General features: G+C 58.7%; 1 protein-coding gene across 3 annotated transcripts in view; it reads left to right on the top strand.

The window, feature by feature from the left end:
• The window catches only part of CASZ1 (castor zinc finger 1), a 122,547-nt gene that overhangs the window by 69,347 nt on the left and 29,928 nt on the right, over window positions 1-23,272 (top strand). For 2 of the 3 annotated variants that reach the window (XM_021684035.2, XM_021684034.2), the window contains exons 1-2: window positions 659-764; window positions 1,171-1,209. In XM_021684035.2, coding sequence (XP_021539710.1) covers window positions 716-764; window positions 1,171-1,209 — 88 coding nt within the window. In that variant the 5' untranslated portion in view covers window positions 659-715. Of the gene's footprint in view, window positions 1-658; window positions 765-1,170; window positions 1,210-23,272 lie in introns of those variants that run through there. The other variant, XM_021684036.2, reaches the window with a different exon arrangement.

Here is a 23,272-nt window from a genome sequence, read left to right as displayed (position 1 = left end):
CCTGGTACCGCCTCACCCGGAGCCCACAGGGCGCGCGCGAGGGACCACGAGGACGCGCAACCCGGCGAGCGCGACCCCGTGGCGCTCACACCTGCGCCCGCCCTCGCGGAAAAGTTTCCGCGGCCGCGCGCGCCGCGAGGCCTGTGCCCGCCGGCACCCGGAGTGAGTCCGCGCGCGGCCGCCGTCGAGTGGCGCCCGCGGGGCCGGAGCCGGGACGCAGGCGGGAGCGTGCGAGCGCCGCCCGCCTCGCCCCTCCCGCCAGGGTCAGCGCCCCGAGTCCCCGCCTCCCTCCTCCCGAAGTCTAAGGTTTGGGGAGTCACTGAGCCAATGAGGCGAGCCTCCCGAGCGGGTGTGCAGGAGCTGCGCGCGCGCGCGCGCAGGGGAGCGGCGGGGGCGCGCGTGCGGGAGCGGCGCGGCAGGCGGGCGAGCGCGCGCCCATTCACTCCAGCACCGCGGCGGGCGGGCGCGCGCGGGCGGGCCGAGCTCTGCTCTTTCACCTGCCGGGGCGGCGCGGCCCGGCCCGGAGGAGGCGGCGCCGCGGCCGCCCTGCCAATCACCTCGGCGCCTGGCAGCGCCCCCGGCCGCTCCCGTCCGCCCGCTCCCTCCTGCCAAACTGTTACCCTGAGTGTTACCGTCAGGAGCAATGACATCAGGGCTTTAAAACAACTTGTTATTCGGGGAGTAATCAGTTGCAATTAGGCATTAATTAAGTATTATGAAAGTTGATTATTTAAGTGAATTCGGCTTTCGACTCTCCGACTATGGTGAGTACGGCAGTGGGGCGGGGGAGGGCAGGGGGCGCCGCCGCGGGGCTCGACCCCAGCGCGGGCGGGGGGCGCGGGCGGGGGCCCCCCTAGGCCTCGCGGGCCGCCGGGCCCCCAGACCCGGGCCGCGTCTATAAATAGTTTCTCTTTTAGTTTAATAAACTCGAGAGCCGAGAGGAGCTGCTCCGAGTGTGCAATGCCGGAGCGTGAGAGCGACAGGGGAGGGAGGGAGAAACTTTCGCTCTCCCTCCCGGGCCCCCCTGTCACTGCTCGCCGGGTCCCGGGGACTTGTCCGGCCCTCGTTGGGGGGTGCGGCGAGCCGAGGGGGGCGGGAGGGGGACGGCGGGCACTGCGAGAGACTAAACATGTTTTTTCTTTCCCCTTCTGTTTTTGGCGTTCCTCGAAGAGTTTGGGACCAAAGAGAGGAGAATGGATCTTGGTACAGGTACCGGCGGTGGGAACCAGGGGAGGCTCTTTCACTTTTCTTTCGGTTCTTTTACGGAAGTTAGTATTTTTAGCCCAATGAGGTAGCAGCTGAGCAGGGGGTGGGGGCTGGCCTGGAGAGGGTCCGGTGCCCGCTGCGCTTCTCGCCCTGGTTTCTGGATTGCGAGGCTTCTGATGATATTATTGTTATTATTTGTTACTTGCTTAGTGACTGTGACTAATTTGATGCTTGTCATTATGAAAGGACCGAGGGGAGAGGGAGCTGGGGGGCACCCAGAGAGAGGATTTAGGGGGTTTTTGTGGGGGTTTTTGTTCTCCGTGTTTTTGAATGGCTCCGTGTTTGGTGTGTGTGTGTGTGTGTTTCTTTTTCCCCTGCAAAGATCGCTGTGTGTTAGGCTGTGGGGTGTGTGTTTTTATTTTTTTAGTGGGGGGTGGTTTAGTTTTTGAAAGCAGCGTCCTGTTGGGAAAGGTGGTTAGTCTGGTTTCGGGGCGACTGTCTCAAGGTAAAGGAATTTAATTTATTTGGGACAAGGCTGTGTCGGATGATCAAGCTGCTTATTATGGCTAATGAGTATTTTTCACCTGAGAATCCGTGGGATGAGGCGGCTGTTATCAGTTCAAAGTGAGGGGCCCAGGACTCTCTCCCATCCCCCTTTTTAGCTCCCCCCAGGGGGTACACCAGGCAAACTACTAAATTTGGACTCTGGGTTTTGGGGGGCCTAGTATGACACCTAGGCTAGGGTTCCAGATAGCATGATGCTGGCCTGGGGCAGTCTATCCTGATATTTTGGTGTTTTTATTGGTTTTAATCTAATTTTTTCAATATTTCGCTTCTCTTCCCACCTGGGGTTCCAACCTGAGCCCAGATTGAGGTTTACCATAAGCTCCTCAGGCTCTCAATTAGCCCTCTCTGTTGAAACCACATTTTGACCAGGACCCCAGATCCTAGCCTGAAAAAGCCACTGTCTTCTTAAATGTTTTTGAAAGGAGTCCGTAATAAACAGGCCGATAATTCATTGAGACTGATCTCTGAACCCTTGTGTCTCATTTATAGAAGAATAGGTGGCGGTTAGGATTGTTGTTTATAATGGGCCCAAGTTCATGGCATTGCCCCTTGGGGCCCATGAGCTGACATTTGACCTTCTGAGGTCAAAGGAGAGTGGGCAGAGAGAGCAGGAAGGAGGCAGCACTGGGGGGCCCAGGGTAGGTGAGATGGCAGTCAGCTCTGGGTAGTGGGTGTGTGTTTGTGGGGAGGGAGGTGGCTCAGAGTTTTTATGACAGTCTCCAGCCAGGTGTGATCTCGGGTAATCTGACGTGGAGGTCCTCGGGACCTCTGTGCCCAGGAAAGATGTGACACCCCCTGCTGGGCAAAGTGATGAAGGTGTCTAAGGCCACTGTTGCCATGCTGCCCCTCCCTGGCCTCCACGCCCACAAAGCAGCCCACCCCCACCCTAATCAGGTGTCTCATTGCCTCCTTCCTCCGGGCCCCACCCCCTTTCTTCAGAAAAAGGGCCCCCACGCAACCCAGCCAAAAAGCAGTCCTTACAGATGGGCCAGGCGGTGTGCACCACCCCCTACCTGGGGCAGATGAGCCTCTGCTTGTGGGCGGGCACAGTGGACCCAGGCATTACTCAGCTGGAAGGCGGGCTCTCCTCGTCTTCCTCCCTCTAACCTGGGTGCCAACTGGAGCTGGCGTCCACCCTCCTGCCTTCCCCCAAACAGTCCTTCCCAGTCTGCTATGGGCGCACGACTCCAAAGCCCTTCTGGAGGGTGTCTCCCGACTGGAGAGAGAGCCTCCTGGGCCTGTGGGTGGCAGAACCTCTTAGAGCATCTCTCGTGGGACTTAGGGAGACTTGCTTCTCCCAGCACTCCAGGGATAGGCTCTGGAAACTTTTCCTAGAAGCTGGAAGAGTCACTGAGGTGGAGTGGTCCATCCTCTAGCTGGAGCAGGGCTCTCCCAGCAGGGCTTAGACCTGGACTCTGGCCACTCGGTGAGGGGAGGTCCCGCTGTCAGAGCTCTGACTGCTTCCTGGAGGAGTCATGTGGCGATACCATCTCAGCCTTTTCTTTGAATTTGGAAGTTTCACTTAATTTCAGAACTTCAGAAGAAAAATAATTTTTTCCCTCTTCACAAAAAAAGGGAAGCAGGTGGGAACTCTGAGATCCCCCTCGGAGCCTATCTCTGGGCTGACTCTGTGCTCATCTTCCAAAATATCTGGAATGTACTTCTGGACCCAGCCATGGCCAAAGGTCTCGTCACTGGCCAGGGCTCATTGCTGAGACTGTGAGGGGCTCTCTTCTTCGGGGGGACCATGGGCAGCTTACACTGAGAGCTTCTGTAGCAGAGGACAAGGCTGGAGGCTCAGGCCCCAAAAGGTTGCTGGCGCCAGGGACCCTAAAAGCATTGGATCATGGGTTAACATCGTCTCTAGCCTGGGGCAGGTCCAGGTCCTGAAGCATTCTGTCCAGAAGCCATTCAGTGGTGGCAGAACCTAGGCTTCTCAGGAGGGGACAGCAGGACCTCAGGACCGTCCAGGGCCATGTGGACCCCTATTCCCCCACCATAGTTCAGCCAAGGGCTGGATCAATCTGGACGTCTTTAGCAATAAAAAATGCCAATGTCGTCCTAATTCACCAGGCCCCGAGATGACAGCAAATTTACATTTTTTAATTAAACTAGCAGCCAGTTTTTATGAGAGGGGGTTGGGTTATGCAAATCAAATGGTTGTGTACGGAAGATTAGGAGAGTTTGGGAATAAATTCCACAAATGCTAATAAAAAAAAAAGGAAAGGGAAAGAGAGGAGGGAGGGAGGAGAGAGAGGAAGAGAGGAGGACATAGTTCCATTAGGCCCTTTTAGAGTGATTTCCCTGGGGGAGGGAGCCGGGCAGGGGAGGGGAGAGGGGGAGGGAGCTTTCAGACACAGGTAAATCCATCCTGCAGTTGGGAAGCTCCGCAGTGTTAGGCCCCACTAGGCTGATGGCTAGGCCCCAACAAGACTGGAGGCAGGGGCGCAAGGGCCATGAAGCAACAGTGGAGCTTTGAGAGGGACCTTGCCCTTGATTCTCAGGGTCTGCTTGTAACTGCCCCCACTCTCCCCAGGGAGAGTGTGAGAAGAAGAGGAGAGGCTGTCCAGGGCTAGAGCTGTCCATCAGGATCCAAGCTAGGCCCCACCAGGTCAAGGGCCAAAGAGGCAAGAGAGCAAGTTCAAGGGGATGGTCAGGGACAGAGAGCCAGAAAGGGGTGGCACTGTCCACTTGGTAGCCATGGTATCCAGGTGAGGTCAGTGGGAGGATTGGCGTTGCTCACTGAGCCAGACCTGCTTTTTCCCTGGGATAAGCTCTGCTGGAACTCTGGGGCCGGGAACCCCTGGCCTTGTGAACAGACACACCCCCACCCCCACCCCACACCGTTGCATCCGAGCCCTGGCCTCAGCGGTGGAGGAAGCCTGAAGCAGGTTGTCCTCAATTTTCCTTCCTCAAGCCTTTACTTGGCCAGATACACCCACTCGACCAGTCTAAGCTAGGGCCAGTCCCTGCAGTCAGGTTGGGCACCGGTTTTGCCAGTCTGCTGCAGGGGGTAGGTGCCATCTTGGCAGGAAGGTGCAGTCAGAGCCAAGGACAGAATGGGCTGTCTTGGAAGTAGCGAGTTTCCTGGTACCATTCAAACAGAGGCTGGCTGTGACGTGTGCGGGGACTTGAGCATCAGATGACCTTTAAGGCCTCTGGCTCTCCAGCTCTCAACTGGATCTTACTGGGGACCGTCAGTGGGGGCAGTTCGTGGGGACGGGGTTGAGGGGAGGAGGTGAGAAGCACATCGTTCGGGACTTCTCTTCCGAAGAAGGCATTTGCGACCTGCGGCTCTGGACTGCAAAGTGGCCCTCGCACCAGCCCTGGTCCTGGTTGAGACATCAGAGCAGAACACGGGCTAAAAGCCCAAGCACAGCTGTTCTAGCAACAAGAGGCAGAGGCAGCAAGGGCACATCTGGAAGGATCCCTAGAGGGGCCCCATCCCAGGCCCTTTTTTCCTGTAGGGACCAGCCAGGAGAACCCATTAACTTTCCTCTCCGAGAAGGGCACTGGGGCCACTTAGCCAGACCTCGTGCAGCCTGGCCATCGTGCCGCCACTCGCCCATCCCCCACGGCCAGGGAATCTGGCTGAGTTGCAGCTTGGATTTTTATGATGGAAAAATAAAATAAATGGAGACACCTTTGGAGGGCTGAGTCACGCAGCAGCATCTCCTCATTAAAGCTGCTGCCCCTGGCTCAAGTCCCTGGGCTGGGGATCGGGTGGGGCCCGGGAAGATTCTGGGCGCCGGCTCCTCCGCCTGGACCCTGCCAGGTTAGTGGTGTGCCTGCCCCACCATCAGCCTCCTCTGGCTGGCCCGCCATGCTTAGAGGAGTCAGGCCGTTTCTCCCCCCGCCCCACTCACCCGGGGCCCCAAAGCTTGTCCTTTACCACTGCCCTCCCTGAGCTGGTTTTTAAACCTTGACCGCCCCAGCAGCTGCCACATCTTCTCCTCCTCATCTTTGCCGTGGAGTCGCGGGAGGAAGTTGCTCTGTAGTAATTCCAGCCTGAGGGTCCCTGAGGCAAGCAGCAGCTATCCCAGGATACCTGGGCCAGGGTACAGCAGGAGGAAGAAGGAGCAGGGGAGGAGGAGAAGGCTGGCGGTCCCAGGGGGCAGAGGATGGCCTTTGTCCCTTGGACCGCTTGTGAAAGGCAGCCACTTGGTGGTCCAGCGTTCACCCCTCTGGCTGCCTGACCGCAGCCTGGCTCCTCACACCCCACATTCATCAGGACGTAGTGTCCCCTGTCCAGGAAGAGACCCCGTGCGGGTGGTGAGGCTGGCGATTCAGAACGTGTTAGGGAGCACCTGCTAGAGCTGCCAGGGCCGCGAAGCTGCCTGGTCCTTCCCTGCGTTCTGGGACCCACCCGGTGGAGGGAGACAGGTGTGTTCAGCTGCCACGGGGCAGAGGGGCACAGGGTGGGAGCCCAGGAAGCTCTGTGAAGGAGTGGCCTTTGGACTTGATAAAGGATGGGGAAAGTAGGGCACAGATGGAGATAGGCAGCCGGATGTTCCCTGCACCCCCCAGCACGTTCTGGACTTCACATGGCCTTGCTCCCTAGTCCTCTGCCACCCACCCCCCAACAGAACTCCTGCTTCCCATCCTGCAACCTCAGCCTTCTGCCCTTTTCTTCCAGGCCGCCCAGATCCCTAAAGCCAGGCCCTTCTGCCTACCTTGCCCCTCCTTACAGCCTCATGCCCAGTTGGCCCTGGAAAGAGATAGGAGATAAGAGGCTGGCTGGGGGCCTGCATCTCTGAGGATCTGGTTAGGCCCACAGCAGTGGTGTGTCTGGGTGGCACTCAGGCTTCTGTACCCTGGCCCCCAGAAGGTCAAGGCCAGCAAAGTGCTCTCTTCTGCTACTCCTGCTCCTAATGGCGACCATTAGTGTTAGCTCTGTGTTGACATCCCCTCCCAGCACTCGATACGGGGCTGGTCTCACGCCTTCCCACTGTTAGTGCTGGTGGAATTGATTGATTGATGTGCCTCTTCGCCAAGTGCCTCCCGGCTTCTTAGTGGGGGCAGAAGGAGGCAGGCAGGAAACGTTGGCCGATTCCCTTGGGACCTGGGTTTTAGCTCCTTGAGAGCTTTCTATAGCCTGGTTTACAGGAAAGAGTGGGGCTGGGATTAAAGATGACATGAAGGGGGCCCAAGGATAAAGATAGGCATTGTATGGTTAGATGGGGGCCTGCATTAGCTACTAACCGTGACTCTGGCTTGGGCCTGGGAGGGTATTTGGCACCCGTGGCCTGCTACCCTATGGGGGGCAAGCGGGCAGTGGCTGATGCATGGTCTGGGATTCTCCTCTACTTCCTCTCCCGCCCGCCTCCATCTCCCCCCAAGCAGACCTCACTACAGCATGTCCGTCCTCTCTGGTCCTGCTTCCAGTCCCAGGACCCCTCCAACTAGGTAGGCCCAGTGCCAGAAAGAGGGCCCACCCCACATTGCCGAGACCTCGGACCTCTGTCCCCTGGCATGGCGTTTGGGCTAGGGCACTGTCTGGCTTTGGGGGAGCGGGGGGTGGGTTGGACACATGTTATGTCTCCAAAGACCAGGGATTCCCAGAGGAAACCTTCTCGAGGTGAGATTTGGCCTGCTTTGGCCTTTCCTTGTAAGGCTTTCTCCATGAACTCGGGGGAACCCTGGGAGGGAATGTGCTGCATGGAAACTGGCGAAGAGTAAGAGGGGGCTCCACCATGTCACCGTCACTAGAAGTACATCTCCTTGGCTAGATCATCACCTCCCTGTAGACCAGGGCCTGCCTCCCCGTCAGTCATCCCCTTAGCCGGAGAGCCCAAGGCCACAGCAAGCCAGGTGGGCTGCCTTGGGGAGGGGTTGGCCAGGTGCCCCACTGCCCAGCAGGGGGCGCCCCAGCGTATCTGCCCCAGTTCTAAGGACTGGGATGCTGGTCCAGGTCTGGTCCGAGCCTTCTGGCCGTGGGGGGGGGGGGGGGGGGGGAGCCTCCCCTCCCCACCCCCAGAGGTTCCTTGGCTGAGTTTGTTTTGCCAGGGTGACCTGTTTAATCATCTCATTTTCTGGTGGCCGTTTATTCCTCGTTTCCACGGTTACGGCCCCATTAAGGGGAGAAGCAATAAGGCAGCGAGTCAAACAGGTAATAAAAACATTAAGGCCCATGTGCACTGAGGGAGGGCGGGTGGGTGGGAAGGGGGCTCAGTGAGGTGAGGCGGCCCGGGGAGAAGCAGAGGTAACAGGCCGCTGGCCTTGTCCTCCAGAGGCCACCAAGAGGGCTCTTGGCCGGCAGAAGCAGAGGACCGCTCCCCATGCCCCAGCTTCTGAGCTGCACCCTTTGGGGACCGAGACCCAGAGCTAGCTCAGAACCATCCCCAGCCCTCGGTGCCCTGGCAACAGGCTGTATGTTGGGAAGTAGCACAGGAAGGAGAACCGTGAGAGTGACAAAAGCCTCCCCCAGGACTCCTCCCTGCTGGCTGTGCAGTCTGGTTGCAGGCCTCACCTCACCCTCACTTGGTGGGGTGGGGGATGATTTCTGACATTGTTTTGAGCTCTAGAACTTTTTTTCTGCCAACTTTATCAGAAAGCATATTTGTGGTGAGTGCTGCTAACAGGGCCAGTCTGGTGAGTAAATATTCCTGGTGTGGACAGCCCCATGACCTTGAGAAGGAAGAGCGTGGCAGGGGGGCCAAGGGCATGTAGGAGAAAGGAGACCCAGTGGCCCCGGTGCTGTCGGGGGGCCCCCTAGGATGGAGTGAGGGGGCCAAAGTGTTTGGGTTTGGCCTTAACAGTCTCTTCCCAGCAGTGTGGTCCGTCTCAAGCTCAAGTGACACTTGGCTCGGGCTGGGGTGTGTGACTTTCCTGCTGGGGGACTGGGCCGGGAGCCCTTGGTGTTGCTCCCACAGAGGACTTTCTGGCAGGTTCTCCTCTGGGCTCCATAGAGACGCGGCCCTCCCCTCCTTTTGGAGATGGAAGCTAAAAGGAAAGTCAGCCTCTTGCCAAACCCGTTTGAGCCCAGGGGCACGTGCCTCCTTCCCTAGGGGCCTCCTGAGTGGCCCCAGCCCCTCTGGGTGGCCCTCCCGATTGACAAGTGAGCCGCTGGTCAGCGGGGCTGACCAGGAGGGGAGAGGGCCCTCAGCCAGGAAAAGTGGGGCTCCGACCGGAGGGGCAGTGCCTATGCGTCCTTGAGCCTGCTGCTGCTGCCCCGAAACCTCGTGTCAGTGGCTCGGAGAGAAGAGCAGAGGTCCCCGTGCGGGGTGCCTCTGAGTGAGGAGCGCCTACTTTCCTTTTCTCCCCAGTGTTCTGAACCTTTGCAAACTCACTGAGGTCTGTGTCTCCAATTATTAAATTCAAAGTTGATTTCTGACTCGAGAGGGAGAAAGAGAGGAAGGTCTGGGAAATGGGGGAAACCCTCTGGCGGGGAACTGTGTCTTGGGAGTGGACCTAGATGAGTTAATATTCTGATCAAACAATTAAAAATAGAAAATGCGCCCGCGGCCCCAGCTGCTGAGGCTTTTCGGCATCTGCCACCAGGAGGTTCACAGGGCAAGTGGTGCTGGAAAGGCGTTTTTCCACAAACAGAGAATATCAGAGACTACCGTGCGCCTGCCCCGCCCCCACGTCCCTCCCAGGACCCAGGACAGGTGTCTAGGGGCTCCCAGCTCTCCCTGAGCTTCCCTCGTGGGCCTGGAGCTGGGGTCTGTGCAGCTTCAGGGCGGCCCTTCTCCCCTGCAGGGCCCAGCCACAGCAGTGAGGTCATCGCCAGATGCCTTGCTAATTACTTTAAGAATCTAACTTAAAATAAGATGAAAACTTATATTCCTGGGTGAGGAATAATTTCCCATCGAATAGTAAATTAATGGAAGGGTTATACCAGGGGGCCTGGCTGGGAGGCCGTGCTCATCTGATAAATCCAGGTGGCTTGGGCAGAACAGGTCTAGACCGGGGGCTCCCCTAAACCTCAGGCCAGGCCCCATCCCCCAGCTCTTCTCGAGCTCCACCATGGCCGGCTGAGCTGAGAGGACATGTCCCATGTGTGCTCAAGGTCCCTGTCAATGCTGGGGACCACTTTTCAAAGCCCCCAGGTGGGAGAGGCTCAAGTCTGACGTCCCTCAGGCATGAGAAGGCCCTGGGTGGTCCGTTCACCCAGGAGCACATCTTGGGCATCAAGAGAGCGCGTCTCTTGATACCTAAGAACACAGAGCTTCAGGAGCACTTTCCAGCTCCCAGCATGGTGACCAGCCACCCTGGTTTGCCCAGGACCTGAAAGACCCACGTCCAGTGAACACCTCAGTTGTGGAGGCAGGTGGATGGGCTGATTGATACCGCCCCTCCCTTGGGGTCCCGGAGAGCCTGAGCACCTCATGGACTAGAATACTCTATGTCCAGGATGGGTGATTTACAGCTGGCTCCACCTAAAACACCCAGCTCTACGGGCTGCTGCCTGCGGTGAGGCACGTGTGAACTCAAGCGGGTGTGACACACGTGTTCCCAGTGCAGGACGAGACACTGCCTGGGAGCCTCTGCTGGATGTAGGAAGGGACTTGCCCCTGTGCACCCACCTCCACGCCCCTCCTCTTTCTGCTGAGCCCTTTCCCCTATGGCAAGGATGGGCACACGGGGCAGATTTGTGACAACAGAGCACCCATGAGTTTACCTAGTGCCTACCTGCCTCCCAAGAGATTCAGAGCACGCCAAGTTTAATATCCCAGTTCCCCGGAAGAAAGAGAGTTGTCCTATTTCGCAGGTGGAGAAACAGGAGGTCCAGAGACACGGACGGGTCAGGGAGGGGGGCTGCCTCCCACGGGGAAGAGGGACTTGCTGGAGGACCCCTCCATTGGCAGCCCAGTCCTGGATATTTCCCGTGCTGCTGGGCCCACTGCCCCAAACCTCTCTGGGTGCCCCCTAGGTCCCACCTGTAACATGTGGGCACATCCCGGGCCTTCCCTGCAAAATAAAATGCACTTGTTCACGCGGTTGCATTTTGAGCTTTTTGGAGGTAGCCTCCCCTCGAGGCGCTCATTACTACCTATCTCCTGAGAAAGGGGTATCCCCTTCTGTTCACAGGGAAGGGTTGAAGGGGAGTTGGAAAACATTCTGACTTGTCTCTTTGGTGAAATGGAAGTGAGTGGACTGGACCCAGGGCCCTTCAGGAGGAGAGTCTTAATGAACGGGCATTCTCCTAGGAGACAGGACAGCAGATGCATGTTTGTCGGATGTGTTTCTGTGTAAGCATAGACTTTGCTGGAGGGGAAGATCAGGACGTTTCCCCTGGTTCACCAGGAGACCCTTGCAGCTCAGCTAAGGGGTGCATATCACCACTGGCCTTCATGGCTTCTAGAAGTAATGAGGCCTCCTTGGGAACTGTAGAGGATAAACTTGCTGCTGGTCCCTGCGTGGGGTTTGAGCCTGGGGGCTGTACTGAGTATGGCAGGTGTGATCCTAGGGAGTCCCCCGCTCTTGTCCCCGTGTTGACCACGCTGCTTTCAGAGGGAGGGAGGGAGCAGTTGGGTGCTCTTGGGCAGACTGCGGCTGCTTGGGCGGCCTCTTCCACCCTCCTACCGCACACCTACCCCCCCCCCCCCCGCCACCCCAGAGGAAGGAATTATGGGGCAGTAGGACTGAGAATTCCTAGTCTAAACAACTCAGGAAAGCATGCTCCAGGAGTGAGCCAAGCCGGAACCACAGATGGTGCGAGCCTCGGTTTTAACTACAAGGACAGTGGCTGCGAATGTCCCGTGTTCTATGGCAGTTGCTGTTCAAGCAGACTGATTGGTGAACTCCAGCCTGCTGGGATCTGAGCGGGCTCTCCTCTGTTCATCTTCTCTCACCCCCAGGGTGGGGGAGCGAAGCTGAGTTAGAGGGGGCAGCCTGCCAGCCAGCCGTAGAAAGGCAGGTGGAAGGAGGAGGAGACAAATAGGCAGCCTGGGAGCACCCGGGCCCTGGCCGGAGGGTGCAGCCTCTTGCTCGGTCCGCATGGGCCCCTTTCCCAGGCCTGCCTGATAGGAAGTGTCACTTTGGGGGTTCCTGGGAGGCCTTCAGATAGGTGGTGAATGGAGCTCCTCCCTGGAGACCCCGGGGCAGGGCCAAGAGCCCAGAGAAGGAGCTGGGGATGTTTTCTGTTTCCGGGTCCCTTGGGGGCCCAGGGACAGATTGAGACAGGCTCCTTGCAGGGAAGGTGTTAACAAACAGCAGGTGATTAAACATGACAAGCGGTGACATTTCTGTGCAGGGTTCTCGGTCCCGGCAATGCCAGGAATGAAGCTATAAACCCTGACATTTTGTGTTATGCACTGAGAGGTTTTTAATAGACCTCTCTCCCTCTTTCCCAGTCAACTTCTCCTTCCCTCTTCTCCCCCCTTAAACCCTCCCCCACCCTTGTAGCCACTGCCCCCACAGAAGCCACCTGCCTCCCCATTCAGCCTGGCCTCAGGGAGCCTCCAATTCCTGCGTCTCTGCAGGCCTCGGCCTCTCCCTCCCTCAGCCTCCAGCTCTCCCAGCTCTCCCACTGCCCCCCACAGCCCCTCCCTCCGCTTTGATCTCTCCCCACAGCCTGCACTCCCTTCTCCTTTTTTTGGGTCCTGATCTCACAGCCTCACCCTCTGCTGTGGCCATGCCAGTTGTTTGCAATGGCAGGTGGCTGTCCCTGTGCCCTCTTTGTGGTAAGAACATTTCCAGACAGACTTGAGAGGGGCTGTAGGGAGGTGCTGGGGCTGGGGCTGGGATTTTCCCCCATCTTTTTTCAATTTCCTTTTCTCCTTTTTGGGACAGAGACGGGAGGTGGAGGGAGAGCAGTGCGAACAGTTGCTGGATTGATTCCGAAGGGGCCTGGCTGGTAACAGTTGTTCGTCTCCCAGAGAAATGTTGGAACAACTGGGGCCTCTTTTGTTCTCGAGGCAGAGCCCTGTGAAGGGCATTTGGAGGTGAGCCTGAGGCACAAGAGGGTCAGAGACCCAGGAGCTTCAAACCTCAGTCCCACCCAAGGGAGGAAAGGTTCCTAGAGTTCCGCGGGGCCTGCTTGGTACAGAAGCCGGGCCACACCCCCCATCCCCGCTCTTCCCCTAATGAACTTCAGAAGCACTTAGTTTTCTGTATTCATTCAGTAAATATTTATTTGGGTCAGGCGCTCTGCTAAAACAGTAGTCCCGTCCTACGGATCCTGCAGTCTAGGGAGATAGAAGGGTCATTAAACAAGTTATTACAGATGCGCTGCCACTGACGGAGCAGGGCGTCAGGAGAGGACAAGGACAGGACCCTCCAGAGTGTGGTGATCTCAGAGGGCTTCCAGGAGGAAATGAAATTTCACCTGGGACATCTGAAAGATGCATGGGGGTCCGGGTGGGATTAGCTGGGCCCTGAACTGAAGGAGGTTGCGGGGGGATGCTCCCTGTTCCCCAGGGGCTGGCTGGCAGGCCAGGGGTGAGTGGTGAGCTGTGCCAGCCCACTAGGGCCGTGCCCCTTCGCGCTCTGGCTAACGGGCCCGGGACTTGCTCTTCCAGCCGCCCTCCTACCAAGCTGACCCATCTGTGCCAAGCACAGTACTTGGAGGCAGAGCAGGAACGCGGCTCAGCCCTGTCCCTGTGTGAGGGAGAATAGCCAGGAAGTCAGCAGGTGCCACTGAGGAGTGGGCTGCTCCCACCGTTCCTCCCACGAGGCACCTCTGCTGATGACTCACTGAAGAGGGGGCAGGAGAGAGCGTGCAGACCCGCGTGGAGGGCAGAGCTGCAGCAGGAGCCCAGGGGAGCCCAGCTGGGACGGTGGCACGTCTCTGTGTCCGCTTACTAACCCTCTTTACCTCCTGCACCTGCTGGCCTCCAGGAGGCCCTCCTCGAACTCACAGCTGGCCTCCCTCCCATGCCTTCCGTGGGTGCAGAATGCTCTGGTGCTGGTGTGTCTTCCCCAGTAGACCCTGAGCCCTCTGGCACCTGAAACCGCACTCCCCGAGTCCCTAGGGCCAGCGGGACCCTGCAAAGTATGTGCCTATAGGTACTTGGGATGTATTTGAGAAACTCACCTGGGCCCCAGAAGACGAGGACGTGCACTGACCCTTAGAAGTGAGGAGCCTGTAGACAGACCAGGGGGCCCCTGGCGTTGGGGAAGCCAGGCTCTGGGGGTCCAGGTTCAGTTTCCCCACCCAACCCAAGCTGCCCTCACACCCCAGAGTCATTCAGCCTTAGCAGTGGGGCCGCAGTAAGGGCTGCTGCCTAGAAGGGCCTCAGGGAGACTTCTGAGGGCTGCCTTCCCCACCGTGCTCTGCCTTTGCCCAGAGGTCAGACCCAGGACATCCTGCCTCCATACCTGTTCCCTGAGGAGGACCAGGTTAGCTTCTGGTCCCCATTAAAGGGTCCAGGGCAGATTTCAGCCATAACTCCCCTTCCCCACCCCATCCCGATCTTGCCTTTCTGCCAGATTTGGCCTGGGTCCCCTAATGCTACCCCACATCTCAGAGTCCAGCCAAGACCCCAGGGAGGCCCCAGAGGCTCAGCCTTCCTGGGCCCTTGGCAGCCAAGAGGGATGAGGCATGCAGAAATGGGAGGGGAGGGGAGCCCCAGAGCCAGGACTTGGCCCCCTGCCCCTGTAGATCCGGAGCCAGGTTTTACTGTAATCCCTACATCCTGTTGCAGATCCTTAATCAGCTGGAGCCCAGGTTGGGCCGGACCCTGTGGTGACACTCAGGGCTGTAGGATGGAAAACCTGAAGTGGAGCTTCCGGAGTTGGGGTTGGGGGCTGCGAGGAGGAGGCAGGTGGAGGGGAGGAGAAGAGAGCCCGTGCAGGCACAGGATGTGGACAGAGCCCAGAGCCGCCACCCACCCAACCCAGGCTGGGGGTGGAGGAGCAGCTGTTGCAGGCTGGGAACCAGGGATGTGAGAGGACGAGGAGGGGCCCACGTGGGGCCCCCTGGAGAACACCAGAGTCTGTGGGGGCTGCCCACGTTGCCTGTTAGCACCATTGAGACAGCTGGCCCTGGAGTCGCTCAGATAGTGAGCAAGGACTCCAGCTGGGAAACAGCAGAGAGGGGGGACCCTGGGTGCTGTGGGTTCCAGGGGTCTACACCGACCTGGGCCCAAGTGCAAGGCGGGAAGGGCTCCTGCCCTGCTAGGAGCTCTGCTTCCTGAGGAGGGCTGAGGCAGGGGACTCGCAACTGTCCTGCTAGGGGCTTGGGCAGCCAGGGGACTGGGCTCCTGGGGGGGAGCAGCAGGGGCCCCTGAGCAGGAAAGCAGGCTCCCAGGATTGGCCATTCCCTTCAGCCAGGAGCAGTGGGCCCTGGTCGTCCAGCCTGGCTCCACAGTCCCTGCATGAGTCAGGGGAAGGGTTGGGGACGGGGTGGGGGGGGTCCTGGACCTCAACTCCGTGTCCCCCAGGAGCAGTGGTGGAGCAGGATGGGGGGCAATGCCCAGGCCAGAGACAGCCATGGAGCGCAGGCCAGGAGTGGGCTGGCTGGCAGCGGGCAGGCAGACGGGCGTCTGTCCTGCCAGGGGCCCAGGCTGGCTATGCAGACAGCTTCTTTTCTATATGGAAATGAAGAATTTAGGCTAATGGAGCTCAACCATCTCTAATTTTGCGATGGCAGGAGGATTTTGATTGAAAGTAATTAAGCAAGCTAGCTGTAAAATTAATTAAAGCAAAAGGGGGGGATTTTTTATTGGATTGGATAGCGATATAGCGTCTGTCAGGCGGGGGACGGATGGGGGTGACCTGAATCCTCTGCCCTCCCCCCTCCCACTCGGGACGTTTATGTCACTTTAATCTCCTTACAGCGGCTGCTGTGCATTTGTTTGAAATAATCAAGGAAATATGGTCAGAAATTGTCAGCTTTCAGATCTAATTTACCTGACGGCCCCTGCGCGAGCTGGCGCGGCCCAGGGAGTGAGCGTGCGTGAGCGGGCGGGGGAGCCTGAGTGGGCACAGAGGATACCAGGCTCTCCAGCCCCCTCCCCAGCCCCAGGCCCCCTCCCAGGGCAAAGGGAGGGGCTCCCCAGGCCTGTGGACACCTCCCCAGACAGGCCCCCGCCCCACCCACCTGCTGCCTCCCCCTCGTGCTGTAACCAGCTTTGGGTTTAGGGCCATAGGATCAGGGAGGTGACGGTAATTCCTTACTCCAGATGGCTGACAACTGCTAAACCCCTCCACCAGGGCCACAGTTTTAAAAATACTCTTAACTTAGTCCCCTCATGTCGTTGGCAGCCTTAGCAAGGGGATTGTGGAGATGGGCTGTGGGGAGGGTGGGATGGCAGCGTCCACCATCACACCCCTCTGCCACCTGCTGCCATCCCCACCTTCTTTCCCGGGGCTGCCTCTCTCCCAGGCCCTTCCTCTAAATCCCAGAATGGTGCTTTGCCCTGTTTTCCCCTTCACAGCACAACTCACAAGTTCTGGGGGTCTCAGTCTCTGCAAGAGGAAGGTCCCCTCCCTCGAACACACATGCTCCCACGCTGCACCCAGGCAGGCTGTCCCTCATATGGCCACCCACCCCTATGTCCTGCCCCTTTTCCAGTGGGTAAGCCAGGCCACAGACTCTCCTTGTGCTTCCCTTGGGTGCTGGGAGCCTGAATTTCAGGCCCTGCACCCTGAAAGTGTTGGCTCAGAGCCATTTGGGGTCCTTGCCCAGGTGGGCCAGTGTGGGGTTGAAGCTTTTCCAGCAGGGAACCCTTGTGGGATTTGGGGCCAGTGGGCCCTGGAGCAGTCTACAAGGGCTGCAGAAAGTTCCCCTTTAAAGCACAAATGTGTAGCAATTTGATCTGCTGGTCATGAGAGGGCCCAGGTAGGGGGTTGAGGCTCCGGATTTGTCTGGTCCTGACGAGTGAGTGACATGGGTTTCTGAGGAGTCTCTCAACCTCCTGGACCTCAGTTCCCTTCCAGTTCTAAAGTTCTACACAAATCTAGGACAACCTGTGCTCTGATTGCTGCCACCCTTGGGAGCTCCTTGTCCAGCCAGAGCTCCTTGCCATGCCCCTGGGACAGAGGAGAAGGTGGAGGGTTCTAGAAACAGAGCAGATTAGGATGAGCAGCCTGCTCCCAGTTTGCCCACATTACAGCACACCTGTTAGAAGCCCTCTGTCCCCACCTGCCCTCCTTCCATCAGTCCTTATCCTAACCGAGTGTGTCTCCCCACTCGCACCCCAGCTTTGGTGCTGGGTGACTCGGGGGGAGGGGAGGCCTCCTCCAGCAGCAAGGGGGGTTGAGCCCCTGACTTCCTTCCAGGCTGGCTCTTGAGCAGAGCCTCTGGGGGATTGGGAAGCATCGCCTGCCCCCTTCTTGAGCTCTCTCTGCCTGACCCTCCACTCTCTTCGCACCATGAATCACTCATCTTGGGGCAGGGGGTGGAGCCCCAAAGCGCTCTGCCCAGGAAAGAGTGGGAGGAGAGCCCTTCTCCTACTGGCTCTTCTCCACGTCTTCAGGGCAAAGTTCTTTGTGCCTAGAGCCCAGGCGGCACTGTGGTCATTTGGGCCCAGCACTCCCCTGGCTGTGCCTGCAGGAACTTGGTGAGAGGCAGGGGCATGGCCAGGCACCATGGGGGCCAGCCAGAGCCAGAGTCCCTGCCCTTTGTGCCCACCAGCTGCCCAGGAACCAGATCCCAGGAGACACAGGGCTCAGAGAGCGTATCTGGCCCCAGCCCAGCGCCTCACCTCCACGTGTGGCTGTCAGCTGCTCACGTCAGTCCCTGCAGCTGAGATGTGGAAGAACCAGCCTGGGAGCCAGCACCAGGGACCCAGCAGGGCTGCTCTCCCTGGGCCAGGGGCCGGATTCTGGGCTCGATGCTGGTCCAGGCTGCGGGTGGCGGGCACCAAGGTGGAGAGAGACTACAGCAGAACTCAGATGCCCACTTGGGCCTGGGCAGGTTGGTGCACTGAGGCACAGGGATGTGGAGAAGGCCAAGAGAAGGGTGAAGAGTGCTCTCAGGGTCCTCATGGTGTCCCCAAGTTGGCCCTTTGCTCTGCCCTTGTGGGAAGCACCTGAACTGGGGGTGCTGTCCCCCAAACTGCTTTGGGAATGAATCCTATGCAGTGAGGAGAGAGCTTTGTGCAGTGGCTTCTCTTGGAAGGGCAGGCACAGGTAGTGGGCAGGCGAGGTCCACAAGACTGGCCACGGGCTCTGAGACTGTAAGGTCAGAGAGAGAGAGCCCCCGACAACATAGTCCCAGACGGCCCAAGGAGTCTGGGAGGGAGATGAAGGGAGGGTATTTGGGGGCTGCTAAGTCTGAGGCCCACCCAGGAGTACCTGGTGCCCATCACCTGGCTGGGGTTTGAGAACACACATGCATTGTGGCCTCCAAGGGTTCCCGCCCACCCTTCCTCCTCAGCCCCCAAGGCTTTAGGAAAAAGCAAAGCGTGCTGGCCTTGTCCAAGTGGAGCCCTCCTCTTTCCGGGGCTCCTCCCTGGCTCTCTGCCATCCCCTACAGCCAGGTGTCTGAGCCTCTAGGTGGAGCTTGTGCAGGGAGAACCAGAGAGGGTGAAGGATGACTGGCTCGGCCTTGGACCAGCCCTCCAGCTAGCCCCGTGCTTCCTCTCTTTAGGTGGGGCCCAGCATGAGTGGGGCTGGCTAATCTCCCCGCCACTGAGGGCAGAGAGGAGGGTCTGTCCTCTGAGTCCTTGCTTGTGCTTCCTGGTGGCCAGTAGCTTCAGGAGAGTTCTCAGGGGTATGTGGTGCCCCAGCCACAGGAGCTGGGAGAGGTACCTGCCCAACTGGGAGAGGAGCCCAGAGTGGCTGGGGTCCAGCCCCGGGAATCATTCATGGCGGGGTCTGGCGATGCCCACGGTGCTCCCCCAGCCAGGGCCGTGCTGGAGTTGGCTGGATGTGACCAAGGCAGCGGGCTCCCGGAAGTGCCCGGGGCCAGGCTGGGCTCTGGCCTGGCAAAGCCTCCGCCACCCGGCTCGGCGGTTTCCTGCCGGCGTCAGGCCTTCTCTCCTGCTCCCGTGGCACCCACCCCGCTCCTCCGGATCCTGGGGGGTGGGGTGGTGGCTGGTGGCGCCCCGCACAGCCCCGCGCCAGCCTCCCAAGCCCCTCTTCCCCTCCCTCCAGCCTGGCCCCGCTTCCTCACCCTTCAGGCCTGAAGCCTCTCTGGCCCAGTCCCGGCCCCGTCCTCTGGCCCCCCTGGCTTCACAGTCGCATTTGGCTGCCAGCACAGGGTACTGCAAAACTGCTAGCACTGCCAAAACCCTGTGTGCGCTATGACTCCCCAAACATCCCTTTATTTTTATTGTTCTGTTAATTACTGTTTAAACTTTAATAAGTCACTTCGTCAGGAGGGGGGACCTGCCGTGAGCTTTTCTGTGCAAACACGGGCCCGGGAGTGACTCGGGTGTAATATAACCCTTTATGCGATGTGGGAATGTTTAGATTGTAACAGAAACTTGTTATTTTAATGACAGTTGGGGGGGGAATCTGAACATGGAAGGGGAGGAGGGTGGGCTCCCCTTGGGTCCCCACCGAGGGCTGGGTGGCCTGGCGACAGCAGGGGTGCTCCCTTGCTGCTCCGAGGACGCCAAGGGTCAGGCCCGCCCAGAGGGGGGTGCCTCCCAAGAGATGCTCCAGGACTCGAGGGCAGGAGAACACTCGGGTCTCAGGGGCCTAGACAGCTGAGGGGCCCAGGAGAAAGGGGGGCTTTGGGGGTTGGGAGAAGCAGGAGGACCCAGAGTTCCTAGATCTCGGGGAGGCTGGACTCCCTTCCCTGCCCCCCACCCCCGGTCTGGGAGGGAGCACCCCTTCCCCCTCCCAAGGCAGGGACCCTGCCCACAGTCACCATCCAGTAGAGGGGCAGGCCCCACGTGCTCCGAGGTGCTGTGCCAGACTTGTCACTCGCTTCCATCCTTTCAACAGCCCTGTTTCAGATGAGGACACTGAGGCCCAGGGCAGAGACCAAACTTCCTTAGAAGTGGTGAGCTTTAAGAGGAAGATCCAAGTTTCTAATGTTGAATTGTCTGATCTGGATGCTGTCAAAGTCCCAGTGCCCAAGCATGGATGGTATGGGAGGGCCAGGCACTGTCCCTCGATGGCAAGGCAGGGAAAGGCTCCAGGCACTGTGCTGGGAACCAGGATCATCCGCCTCGGCCCTTGGGCAGGGCTCACCCCTTGAGTCCCCCCTCCTGCTCCTCATCAGGAGGAAGGGCTGCAAGGTGAAGGGGACATGGAAGTAAGGGTCGTCCCCAAGCCTGGGCATAGGACACTTGCCCTCTTCCTCAAAAGACCTGGCTCCATCTCAGGGAGTTGGGGTTCAGGCCTAGGGTAGGGGTGATGGTAGCCAGGTCTCGCTCCAGTGCCCTATCTCACTCCAGTGCCCCCCATCCTCTATACCCAGAGGCACTCCTGTCCCAGACCCCTTTCCAGAGCAGGTGATACCTGGACAGGGAGCCTTTCTCCAGCATCTGTGGGTCTCCTTCTGGAGCCTGAGGGCGTCTGGGCCTGGTTTCCTACTTTGTCTTCACTCAGTCCCTCCGCCTGTCCATCCATTCATCCATCCATCCACAGCGCTGAGCTTCTGCTCTGTGCCAGCACTGGGTGGCAGAAGGGCACGGGCCCCATGCTTGCCCTCGAGGGCCCATGCCTAGTGGGGCAGTGAAGAGGTGTGGGGGGAGAGCACAACAAGGGGGACTGTCCCCTGGCCTGTGCAGGTGCTCTCGGCCAGCCAAGGCAGAGACCCTTGCCCTCCCTCCACTCTCTCCCCTCCCTCTGCAAGCTACGCCCACGAGGGCCCCTCCCCAACCCTCCAGTGGGCAGGGCCAGAGGTTCAGGACTCTGGCTCCCTGGAGCTGGAGGCCAGAGCCCCCCAGATGGCAGCGGCGTAGGTCACGAATCGCTGAGGTTTTCCTTTTCTGAGCAGCGCGTTTCCCTAAATTGTCTTTGACTGCGTGCATGGGTAATGAAAGTTTATGCCCTTGTTAGAAGGACAGGCGGCCAGTTCCAGTTAGAACTGGGGCTGTCTCCCTGCCAGCCCCCCCGCAGCCCCCCTCCCCAGCAGCAGAGGGAGCAGGAGCACAAGTGTGTGTGTGCGTGTGTGTGTGTGTGCCCGTGCGTGTGCGCGCGCGCGCGCGCACACACACACACGCACACACACACACACCCATCCCTGGTGGATAAGAAGGCTGTTAGGGGAAGGGAGAGGGGACAAGGAAAAAAAGAAAAAAAATTTCCATATTTGTGTAAGTTGCTTTAAAAGCATTTTATCATGTCATAAAAAAGGGAAAGTACTCTCAGAAATTGATCCTCTCTGCCAGCCCATTGGACAGAAGGACGTTGGGATGTTAATGGCCATCCTGCTCCAGGGTGGCTTATTAAAAAATTTATACATAAATGCTTAAAATTGCATAAATTATTTAAAAAAACCCAACAAAGTAAGCAATTTGAATTCCCTCTTTTCCTCCCCTTCGCTTGGCCCCCCTTCTGCGACCCCCCCTTTTCCGGCCCCTCAGCGTGGTCCTCCCGTTCCCGGCCCCCCCCCATCCCTCTCCTCGGGGCTCCCCTCCTGCTTCCTTCACTTCCCACCGCACCCCAGCCCCGTCCGCCCTGCCCTCCTCTGGGCTTTCCCAGCCTCACCCACAAATTAACGGAACAGCCGGCCCACCACCAAACACTCACATGCACACGCACTAATAAAAACACCACTAATAATGCCCCAAATCGCGAAATTAAATATTAAGGCCAGAGGAGGCGGACGTGGAGCGGAGCCGGCTGCCACCGTAGCCGAACTTGGAGCTGATGAGTGTGTCTCTCACAGGCGTGGAATGTCACCCACACATCCCGGAGACTGGAGTGGGGAGTTTTATGATGGTTTTTCATTGATTTGTTTCCCCAGCGCAGCTGCCGACCTCTATTGAGGGACAAACATAATCAGCACTGACGCAAATTAGATGGTTATTCGTTTTGAAAATTGACAGAAAAACAATAAAAAAGATGAAATGCTCCCAAATCAATAGATATAATGAAATTCAAATAATCCGAGAGATGAGGTCTCCATGGCAACTGATAATGTGGAAAAGAAAACAATTTAATAAAGGACAGACACACTTTGAAAACAGATTGGGCCCAGGGAGGGGGGCGGGCTGGCGGGCGGAGGGCTGGAGCGGGCGGGCTGGCGAGTGAAGGATCACTGTCCGTCCCAAGGACACCCGCCATAATTAAGCGAGGCTTTCGGCCCCAGAAAGTGCAGATTCAGGTTTTAATACACAAAATTATTTCAGGAGCAGTGAATCGGAAAGTCGTTTGTAATGACCTTCCTGAGAGGCCCGGGCGCGGGGCATGTTGGAGGCTGGGCGGCCGGGCCGGCTGAGTTATGGCATATTTGTGTTTTTATAGTGCGAAGGGGAGGGGGTGGGGGGGGGGGGGGGGGAGAAGGTTAAACAGTATTTACAGCTCAGTTGTTTTCAGAGAGGAAAGAGAAATAGAGTTCACGGGAGATGCAGCGGGCAGGCAGGCGGGTGAGCCGGGAGGCCTCCGGGGCGAGGTGGGAGAGGTGGGCCCTGGGCGGGCCATCCCCCCTCAGGCTGCCTTGCCTGGCCTTGGGGATCCACAGAGGAGGCCAGGAGAGGCCTCTCCCACTCCGCTGCCTGGTATGGCCCAACTAGTGGGTCCTTCCAGGTCCGGGGCCTCTCGGGGTGATGGGGGTGGGGACCTGTGTCCAAGCTGCGCGCACATCCGGCCACACCTACTGGAGTAAAAAGGTGGGGCATCCCTGTGGACAGGTGGCTCTGGGCGCTCACCTAGCCTGGGCACCTTCCGAGGCCGCTGGTCACTCCTTCAGATGGTGCCACCCTTCTTGAGTCCTGTGCTGTGTCGGGGGCGGGCCCGGCCTTGGGTGGCCTCAGCGAGGACCTGGGACCACAGCGTGCCCCTCTGCGGTGGCCTGCGAGTGCCGGCCTCCCTGGCGCTTTCCATGGCTCCACCTCCCCGCTGAGTGCTTACCTTGGGCACACAAAAGGGGAAAGCTCGGCCCTTTGGGTTTACAGAGGCAGGGGCCACAGAGAGTGGAGGGGACCAAGCGGAGCCCCTCCTGGGCCCTCCAGAGCCACTCGCCCGGGGAACAGCAGCTCAGGCGTGAGCGCCCAGCCCTGGGGGGGCCCATGGGAGGCTCCCTGCCCTCAGGCCCTGACTCCCTTTTCAGCCACAGGAGCCCTGTTTGTGCTCTGTTATCATGACCACACACGGCACGCTCAGTTTCCGGGCCACTCCGCATGTGCACGTGTGACTTATAATATTGTACAAATACGGAGACGCCCGAGTGTGTGCGCGCGTGCACGGTCTGTGTGTGCGCCGTGTGTGTGTTTTAAATCTCCCCTGGGTGGTAGCTCTTTTTTTCTCCCCTTCCTGTTTGGCTGTGACCTGGGGGAGATTGATAGCCAGCCTGTGCGGTGGATGCTAACAGTTCCCCTGATTTATAGAGTTACTTACGCTAAGTGAGGCCACTTAGACGCGTCTGGATAGTAAACCTTTTAACTGGACTAAAAAATCATAATAAATAAATAAACAAAGGGGGGCAAGTAGGACCTGGTGGCCAGGGCCCCCGCACTTCCTGCCTTAGCGCTGTTGGGGACTAGGGGGC

The sequence above is a fragment of the Neomonachus schauinslandi genome, chromosome 4 (genome assembly GCF_002201575.2).
Source record: "Neomonachus schauinslandi chromosome 4, ASM220157v2, whole genome shotgun sequence".
Lineage (NCBI taxonomy): Eukaryota > Metazoa > Chordata > Mammalia > Carnivora > Phocidae > Neomonachus > Neomonachus schauinslandi.
This window is presented reverse-complemented; position numbering and strand designations above follow the sequence as displayed.